At 47.5% G+C, this 10,004-nt stretch overlaps 1 protein-coding gene across 1 annotated transcript; it reads right to left on the bottom strand.

The window, feature by feature from the left end:
- Window positions 1-1,968: 1,968 nt before the first annotated feature.
- Window positions 1,969-9,282, bottom strand: LOC131080258 (C-type lectin domain family 4 member A-like). The gene is made up of 6 exons (XM_058018430.1): window positions 9,216-9,282; window positions 6,305-6,421; window positions 3,661-3,753; window positions 3,185-3,336; window positions 2,833-2,954; window positions 1,969-2,116 (listed from the first exon to the last, which is right to left on the bottom strand). Exons 1-6 carry the CDS (start codon window positions 9,280-9,282, stop codon window positions 1,969-1,971), a joined length of 699 nt encoding a protein of 232 aa, XP_057874413.1.
- Between the last annotated feature and the right edge of the window lie 722 nt (window positions 9,283-10,004).

Raw genomic sequence — 10,004 nt, 5'->3', positions numbered from 1 at the left:
AGGCCTAAAGGGGATCCTGCACGGCAAAAGCCAGAAACGTGTGGGAATGGTGCTCAAGGCCCCAGACAAAGCAGCCCTTTCCAGCCAGTGGCAGGCCCAGCAGCCCAGGCTGGTGCTGGGAGAAGCTGTGCCACTGCAGGCTGTGCTTTCCAGGTGTAGAAGAGAGGCCCTCACCTGCAGGGCCACATTGTACAGCTGTAAACAGGCATTTTCTCTGATGGATTTCATCCTGCTGCAGCCAGTGAGAGGAACAGGAACAGGCAGCTCTTTGAGTTGGGATCAGTGCCTACTGCCTGTGCTGATTTGTGTGGTATTTTGCATGTATATGTCCTCTTTCTTCCATATGTCCCTAGATATGTAGGACCTACTGTCCCTCCACGCTGTGTCTCACTGCTGCCTCGAGCTGTGCATGTGACCTGCAGCCACCTGCAGCATCTGCACTGCTGTTCATGCAGCTGCTCCCACTGGATTAGGAAGCCAAATCTCCTGGGCACCTTGTCTCCAGAACAAATTCCCCTCTCTCCCGGGGACACAGAGAGAGGATTCACTTCCATAGGTAGGACAGAGGCGCACAGACAGGAGCTGAACACCCAATTGCATTCCCTGTTCCCTCAGGGCAGCTTGGGCCCTTGGTGCTTCCTGAGGAAAGAGAAGCGAGGACACAGGAGGCGGGAAGTGGGAAGAGATGGAGCAAAGGAGGATCCATGGTGTCCAAAGGCCTACAGCAGGACATGAAGGCAATGCAACAGGCACTGACGTTCTGGATGGGATGTCATGTGCAGCAGGAACCCTGTCCCATCAGCCTCCTCTGCAGCATGGTCTGGCCTGGGCAGGCATGCCATTCCTGGCACCACTGAGGATTTGGCTTCCAGGAGTCCTGCTGCCTCAGGTGAGCCTGGGATCAGCCCTGAGTCAGGCAGAGGACTTTTCCCTCCAGGTGGATCTGAATGGCCAGTGTGGATTGTTTCTCCCATGGCAACAAGTCCAAAGGGAGGACCACAAAGATGAAGGCAATGAGGATAGAGACAGAGGGTTGGAGCACAAGCTAAAAGAATTGGGATTGTTCAGCATGGGAATGAGGAGATTCCAAGTAGATTTTATAGCAGCTTTCCAGGAGGATTCCAAGAAGTCTGGAGACGCACTATTTACAAGGGCATATAGTGCATAAGGGCATGTTGTGCATATGGCAAAGGGGTTTAAACTGAAAGAGGGCAGGTATTGGAAGAAGGTATTAGGAAGAAATTCTTTTCTGTAAGGGTTGTGCGGCAGTGGCACACGTTTCCCAGAGAAGCTGTGCATAGCCCAGCCCTGGAAGTGTTCAAGGCCAGGCTGCATGGGGCTTTGAGCAGACTGCTGTAGTGGAAGGGGTCCCTGCTCAAGACCTAGAGGTTGAAAACTTGATCCTTAAAGTTTCCATAAAACCCAAACCATTCCGTGATTCTAGGACTTTACCTCTCCAGCTTAGATATGGAGGAAAAAAAGAGATACAGAGGCAGGGTACAGAGAATTTGTTCATTGGTGTGATACTGTATTTTCTCTTGTCAAAGATTTCACAATTTGTTCAGCAAAACCAGTACAGCTAGAGGATATTTTGTGTGGGACTCAACAAAAAGCAAACAGCTCTGCTGAAGGAGACAGAGGACATTGAATATCGGGATATCTCTCTTCCATTCCTCTGTCTTCCTCCTGGAGAAGTCCATCTCTTATCAGCCAGAGGCTGCTGGAACCACATAGAGAGAAGAGCACACAAGAACACAGGAGCTGCTGCAAAGAGCCTGAGCCACCCTGTGTTCCCTGAGCCACCACATGCACTGGGGATGCTGGACAAAGCTCATTTCATTTCCACACACATGGTCCCACCCCAAATAGTGAAGATGTGTCAGAGCTCCCCACCCTTCCCAGCACAGCCAGAGCTGTTCCCAGCTCCCTGCTGAGCTCCCAGCTTTACTCAGGACAGGGGCATTTCCATCACACAGTTACTGCTGCAGCTTCACAAATTCGATGATGCGTCGTAGTTGGTCTGACATCATTCCAGTTGTTGTGGGTCCCTTCAGGCAAATACATTACTGTGCAGTTCTCAGTATGGTCTGGACTTGGTTCTCCTTCTCGCCAGTACCTGGGACACAGACAGGCTTGTTACTCCCCAGTGCCCACTGTAAAGCACTGCAGGAAAAGGCCACAATGGGATACCAGACTTGAAGGGAACAGACACAAATTCCCAATGCTGATCCATGGACCGAAGCATTGCCCTTCCTCCCACTCCATACCCCACTGGCACCAGTGGCACATGGAAACCTGCCTCCTTCCTACAGCCTTCCAGCACAACAGAGCCCCCCTGCTCCATCCTGCTGGGGGCAACTGCTCACCACCACTCACCCCATGCACCTCACTCCCAGCAGAGGCCCGTGCTGGACTCCAGGGCAAGTTTGTTCTCCAGAAGAAGGCACAGCAAGGACAGTCCTGGTGCTCTCTCCCTGTGCCCCATCTCTTTCCCTGAATTTCAGCACAGCCATTTTGCTCACATAAGTGCTGTGTAGGCCAGGCAAGGCCTGTCAAGTCTTAAGGGTTCTTGCTGATGGCAAAATGCAGCTTTTTCTAGGCTGACAGCAATGATTTCCATGTCACAAGTAGTTAATTCATAACCAAAACCCAGCATAGATGGGACCATATGAACTGAGTGTACTATAAGTTCTCTCCTTCTGCATCTTTACTCTCTGCCAAGACAGTGGGGTCAAAACTCTCTCTCATGCAGCACCTGAAGCTCTCAGATCTCTCCTACTTTCTTTCCCTACCAGGAGTCACACCAAACACTCTTCATCCAGAGATACTCACGCTGCTGTCACATTGTAGGGAGTCTTGTCCACCCACTGCCACTGGTTGGCAACAGCCTCAAACAGACCAATGTAGAAAAGATCTCTTTTCGAACGCTGAGTTCCCTGCTCAATGAGGAATTCCTGGCAATCAGAGAGAGAGAGCACAATGTCCATGAGTTGCAGGACTGAGCACACGGAGGCATCAGGAATCCCCATGATGTGGGGCTGGTGGCAGAGGGGCTGGTGCTGCAGAGGTGCAGACAGGACCTTCCCCCTCCCCTGCAGGACAAGGAGGGCTCTGAGTCCCCTCCAGGGCCCAGCACTGTGGCTCTGCCTGCCGGGTCCCTCTCTCTGGGGCCCTGTGCACTCACCTGCTCTGCCTTGCTGGTGATCACCACCAGCTGGGAGCCCATCCCAGTGCAGTTCCGTGCACTCTCAGCACAGTTCATGGTGTCAGTGGACAGGAAATAGCAGCTTCCTTGAAACCTTCTCCAGCCCTTTGGGCAGCACATCCAGCCTCGGTCTGTGCAGGGAGAGGACAGACAGATGCAGGCTACTAACAAGAGATGGTGATTGCAGACATCCAGGTTTTCCAGGGACAGTGCCCATGTCCTCCTCAGTGACTTTTCCTGACAGAAAGTCACTTGAAGAAACAGGGATAGTTCAGACATTCCTTCCCATTGCTTTGGGGTATGACCAGTGAGCCTTGTGGACCCAAAGCCAGGGTAATCCTTGTAAGGGCATCTCAGGGCTCTGCAAAGTTCCTTTGGGGATGTGCTTTGACCTGCCCTGGCACAGCCCCTTGAGGCCCTTGGCCCCAAGGAAGAGGGGACATTGGGCTACTGACCTGTGCCTTGTGGCACCGCTGAGCCGCACTCCCACTCCGAGAACTGCTGCTGCAGGGCTGAGGGCTGGTCACTGCTGTGGCAGAAGGGAACCACTGCAAAGGGACAGGAAAGGCAGCAGGATTAGCCCTTGCTCCCAGCTCCTCACACAGCATCTCTGGCCCCTGCACTCTGCTTCCACCATTTCCCCAGCAAGCACGCTCCCAGCTGTCACCTCTCCTGGCCCACCCCAGGGGCACAGCTCCTGCCCAGCCAGAAAGAGCCCTGTGCCTTCCAAGTGAGACAGCAGAGGGACCCCCGGGAGCACATCCCACTGGGGACATGCCACACACACGGCAGCAGGGAGCCCTCCCAGCCACAGCCACTGTGCCATGCACACACCCCCAGCCCAGCTGCCAGTCTACAAAGCAGCCTCTCCTTGTCACCCTCTGTCTCTTCCTCAGCTACACAGCAACAGGCCCCTGGGGGAGCCACCCTCAGCTGGGCCTGTCCCATCAGCAACAGCCAGTGCAGGTGAAGGGAATCACTTACAGCTGCAGCTCCTGAAACCAGGGTGCAGCACCATAAACCCCTAGGACTTACTGGCTCCACTCTGTGGGGAATAATGCACTCTTGGTGACAGGCCACAGCCACAATCCCAAGGACTTCCTAGGAACCCAGACACTCATCAGGAGTATGGATTAGGAGCTGATCAGGGTGTGCTCAACAATCCAGATGTCTATTTTAATTGATCTTTCAATTTAGAACTATTGTCACTGATGAGCAGAAGAATCCCAGTGGCTCCAGTGCCTCATGAGTGAATGGCTGTAATGGAGGAAGGCTCAGAGGAGATGGGCAATGCCTGGCTGAGCACCCCATTGCCAGTAAGGGTGACCTTATCCCTACCCAAATATAAAGGATAATAAGAAATTTGGCTTTTAGTTTTGTTCAGCTATGGGAATTTAGCAGCTGTGAAAGTATTCATTTCCTCAGAGATCAAAAGAGGGCAGTGTCTTCCTCAGTTAGCCAAACCAGCACAGGACAAGTGGGTACCTTAGTCCAAATGGCATAAGAAACTGAATGACTAACAAAAACATACTTGAAGAAAGTAATGGGCCTGAGCTGGCTTTAACTCCCCTATTTTGTCTTGGCATGTGGGGCCATTCAATGTCTTGATGTGGAACATACTGCAGAACTATATCCTGTTTGGGTCCCTCATAACAAGAAATATATTCAAGTGTTGGAGAATCTCTAGAGAAGAGCAATGGAGCTCAGGATGAGTCTGAAGCACAAGTCCTATGAAGAGCAGCTAAAGGAGGTGGTGGTGTTTTTCCTGAAGAAAAGGATGCTCACAGGTGACCTTATCACTCTCAACAATTCCCTGAAAGGAGTTTGTAGCCACGTGGGGGTCAGCCTCTTCTCCCAGGTAACAACCAACAGGACAATAGGAAATGGTCTGAAGTTGTGCCAGGAAAGATTTAGATTGGATATTAGTAAAAGCTTCTTCACCGAAAGGTGGCCAAGCATTGGAGCAGGCTGCCCAGAGAAACGTTGGAGTCACCATTCCCAGTAGTGCTCAAAAGACAAGTAGATGTGACCCTTGGAGACATGGATTAGTGGTGGGCTTGGAAGGGGTTGGTTAGCAGTTTAACTACATGACCTGAGCTGTCTTTTCCAACATTAATGATTCTATGATTCCATGCTTGTATGACCAGCAATTAAAATCCTGTTTGTATTGTGATCCACCTGTGCATTGCAGTGGCCACTCTCTGCTACATGCAATTTGTACTGGTTTTTCATTTAAATGCTGTATCACTATGCTAAACCAAAATCCTGTGTAGCATCAATTAACTTGCATAAGTAAAATTTCACTAAAAATTAAACCTTCCATGTGTATCAGAAGGTATCAGATGCTAACATCCCAGGCTAAAACTCCCCAGCCTTTTGGCTGAGTACCATGAAAGGTTATACATTTGGGAACAAAGCAATACAAACACCTGGGACTCAGATGCTAAGGGCAGCACAAGGAAAGGCAGTGATTTATCATAATAAGATGCCTCTTCCAGAATCCATCGCAGTTATTAAGAACTTGTGCAAGCATGCCATGGATTATCTTTAATAGAAAGTGAGAATGAAACAGTGATGACAATCTTTACAAACAGCATGTCCAGGAATAACCTCTAATGAACTACTCTGCAATCAACCCTTAAAAGTAGTGAAAGTTAATTAACTGCACTATGCAGTTAATCCTGGAAATGCCAGGACTGTGAGAAGCCATTTTTTCCACTAGGACACAAAGCATATCCAAATATGTTAGAGAGCCTAAGTACAGATTCAGCTGCCCGTATAGACACGTGTGCTTCTGTCTCCACTTTTTCCCATCTGTCAAATGTAACTGAGTTATTTTTGGGGGGAATGAAGGTAGAGAATTGTTCCACAGTTCCAAAAAGGCCATGCAAGATTGGAATGTGCAATCTGGGCACATTGATGAGGCCTTGGGGTAAACAGTGGAGGATTTGGATGATGTATGCAGACATATACAAAGTGAGGGCAGGAAAACTTGAGACCTTACACAAAGCCCAGACAACCATGAAGCATAGTTTCTCCAACTTTTCTCCCAGCACTCCCTCCAGACTTCTCCCTTGTAATCTCCTTGCACATACTTACCAAGGAGGACAACAATAAGGGCAATGCACACCAAGAGAAGCAGCAGTGAGATCAACCATGGCAGCCAGAGTGGGTATTTCTGGGGATGTTGCTCAGGCTTCTTTGTCTCAGGAGGTCCTAAAAGTGACAGAATTACACCAAACAAAACACTACAGTCAACTATGGGTCTGTCAGTCCACAGTCCACATACCAAGGATGTACTACTTAAGGGAGAGCTCCTCAAAAGAAAAAAAGATTTCTGATGTGGAAAATACAAGGTTTAGACAGACTGGGACAGAGCAGGGAATGTCTGTGGTTTTTGGAGAAAAGTCCAATTCAGTGAGTGTGTTCCCAGCCCAGCCAGTCAGCCAACAATGATAATTGTTGGTGTTTGGGGGTGAGCCCTTCAAAACTACCAGCCAAAACTACCAACAATGATAATTGTTGGTGTTTGGGGGTGAGGGCCTCAAAAATTACAGTGAAACAATGTATTTCTAGATTGAGTCCAAAGCTGCTAAATGCAATATTGCTCAAACCATGACACTTAAGACATAAGGGAAGATTTCATGTTGACTTCTTCCCAGAAAACTTTTTCTGCCTCCTTCAGTTCCATTAGCTTTTTGAACTTTCTGTGCAGAAGTAATCTGAAAGAGGATGGGAGACAAAAAATGTGCAAGACTATGATGGCACATCATCATTGGAAGATTGAAAGATGTATTTTTCCTTCCATCCCTGCTTTCCAAGTCAGGATTCAAAGATTTGCTGTAATAAAACTAGGTTGTGCTAGGCTGGATATTTGGGGAGAACAGAGGGCTGTGCCCAGCAGCCTGAGTAAAGTACTCAATTAAGATTTGCCAGGACCTCAGTTTAATCTAGGAGGATATTGCCAGTACTGAGGAGGTTTGGGAGCAGGCAGGAGAGTGGGTCACAGGGAAGGAGAAGCAAACACGCAGTAGGGGATTGTTCTAGCTTGTGGCAGGTACACAAGCCAGGGCAAATAGGAGGGGAAAGAGACAGCAGCACTCACTGCAGGACAGGAGTAAAGAAGCTTTGGGAGAGACTACTATTAAAGAGAAGATTTAGAGAGCCTTCATTCATTGTTGTCGTGGTTTGAGCATGAAGCTCCCAGGTCTGTCAGCAGCCAAGTGTGCCTGCCAGACATGCCTAGTAAGCAAGACTGTAAGAAACCTGCTCTTTGTGGATGCCTTCAGACTACTTCCCAAAGGCTTGGGAGAGACTGCTACAGCAGGGAAAAAGGCATCATTTTTCATTATCTGGAGAGAAAACATGTGGACAGACCAGGTCCAGGTTTCCCTGGTCAAATAATGTTTTTCTAATAACGTTTTTCTTTCTTTTGCCTTAGTGAAAACAAGGAGCCCCCTCAAGATCTGGAGTCAAAGCACTTACTTCAGAAATAGCTCTAACCAGTCCAACTGGTTTTTTTGATATGCATCACATCCAGACATTGTTCAACCTGTGCCCAGTCAGACCTGAGCATCCCACACTCACACCCAGGTGGCACAGGCAGCACTGCATGCTGCGCACCTCAGCAACACGAGTGAAGTGCAGTAATCTTGTGCACACTCGGGGGGATGAACTCCCTGCAAAATGCTTTCCACAGCTGGTCTGTGCTCTGTAACATGTCTATCATGATCACATACAACAGACTTGATGTTCTTTGGAATAATAATTTGGAACACCATGGGGAACTTCCACCACCCCCACCTCACCACAGTGGAAATGCTAACTACATCCAGAACCAACTAATCTTGGTGCACTGAAAACAGTGAGCTTTCAAGGCAGACAGGACTATGTACACTATTTATTTCCATGACTCATGTCTCAGAGCAAGCAAAGAATAACCTGGAGCTGATGCCTGCTCTGTCTGGGATTGTAAAACTGAGATAAAGCTGTAAATAGGCAAGCTATTATATATCCTTAGGCAGCAGTAATTATTTATTTAATTTTTAAAAAATATTGTTCATTGATTTATGCACACATACATTTCCTGCCCTAGGACCTGCTGTTGTGTAAGGTCCTACATGTCAAGCAGAAGCGGTGAGCCTTATACAGAACATCTCTATGGGTTTCTACTTGTGGAACAATGACTACAGAGTAGATATTAACCAGAATATGCCTTAAATTTGCATGAAGTCTAATAAAAGAACAATTTTACCACTGGAATTTTTAATAGGAAAAAAAAATTTGTTTGGTGTGTGAAATGTTTTTCAGGAGTGGCAGACATCAATAACAGATTTGGATCTCCCTCCAGATTTTAAATAATTCTTCTTCTGTATATTTCAGAGTGTTTAAGTTTTGGGTGTCTTCTCCAAGGACCATTTCTCAATCAGCCATGGACAATGAGGCTATGTTTCTGCAGCAGTACCACTTCTCATGAAGCTGCAGAGTACAACTGACTGCTCTACTATAAGCAGGCATGTTGATTCTCCTACCCTCTCCACAAGCAGCAATCTGTAGTTTCACTCAGAGGCAAGAGCAGCCAGGACATGGGCTTATTTGCTGCTTTGGGAGCCCCTCCACCTTTGTGACAGATCTGATTGTTTGTAATAAACCACAGTCTCTACTGTTGGTACTCAGCATGGTCCAAATTTGACTCTTTCAAGACTACATAACATGTAGGGAGGGTACTGAGGGAGCACAAACAGGTTCCTTAATGAATGTTCATTTGAAACCTACTGTTTGTGCTCCCAGTAGTCATTTTTGTTCATGTTGCAACTCCCATTTGCCTTTTCTCTTAGAGACGTTCCTCAAGACTCTTATTTCAAAACTCCTCCGGTCTCCTGATCATTTAGCTCCTTTTTCTCACGAATCCATCAAGATCAGCTAGGAACCAAAGTCACAGAAGGAAAAATCTTCCTTCCCTCTTCCTCACCCTGCTCCCTTTCTCCCAAATAACCCATTCATTCCTTACCTTTGACCACTGGAGCTGGCGATTCATTTTTGAACTTCACCTCAGCATAGGTGATTTCTGATGCCATTTAATCACAGTGTGACCCTGTCCTTAGTTTTGCCACGTAAAAGGTGGGTCTTTTAGCTCCTTTTTTCCAGAGGGTGACAGGAATAGGTTACTGAGCCTTTCCCATACATTCATTCACTCTCTACCCATCAAAGAAGGCTGTGCTGAACACTGGAAGCACTGGTGATAACCCAAGAATTCCTGGGAGCTCAGAAATGCTCCAAAGAGATCTTCAGTTTCTTAGCCCAGGAAATCAGCCCTGGCACCATGGAAGATTCTGAGACATAAAAGAAAAATGAGAACCTAACAACTGAAAGGGAAGTTGCACTCCTTCCCCATATCAGATTCTCAGCTGATTGGCTTCCTTTTCAAGACATTTATAGGGTTTTTTTCCTCTTTTTAACTTTCTTACTTAACTATTACCCCATATTTTCAAGTGTTTCTTTGTCTGTTAGTAATTCTAACATTGCTCTCACATTTGCAGCTATCACAGCTCCTAGCCCAGTTTAACCTGCAGTCCAGAACAAAATGCATTCTGCCCAACTTGCCCCTTGTGGTTAAGCTGCATTTGCTACATCAAATGTCACAGCTATGTCTCACTCTTCAAAGTCAGACCCAGCTGGAAGTTAGCACTAGAACAAATCTCAGACTAGGAAATGTTCCTGTAGAAGTGAGACTGGGGAGTTGCAGCCTTAGACAGAGCAATAAAAATAATCAGAAGGTTGATATATCCATGAAGAAACA

Source organism: Melospiza georgiana, chromosome 2, assembly GCF_028018845.1.
Source record: "Melospiza georgiana isolate bMelGeo1 chromosome 2, bMelGeo1.pri, whole genome shotgun sequence".
NCBI classification, from domain to species: domain Eukaryota; kingdom Metazoa; phylum Chordata; class Aves; order Passeriformes; family Passerellidae; genus Melospiza; species Melospiza georgiana.
This window is presented reverse-complemented; position numbering and strand designations above follow the sequence as displayed.

Excerpts from the sequence above, each read along its gene's own strand:
- LOC131080258 (XM_058018430.1), bottom strand. The coding sequence starts at position 9,282 with ATGGCATCAGAAATCACCTATGCTGAGGTGAAGTTCAAAAATGAATCG. Across the intron at positions 3,337-3,660 it reads AGCGGTGCCACAAGGCACAG|ACCGAGGCTGGATGTGCTGC; the intron begins GTCAGTAGCCCA and ends CTCCCTGCACAG. Across the intron at positions 2,955-3,184 it reads TCACCAGCAAGGCAGAGCAG|GAATTCCTCATTGAGCAGGG; the intron begins GTGAGTGCACAG and ends TCTGATTGCCAG.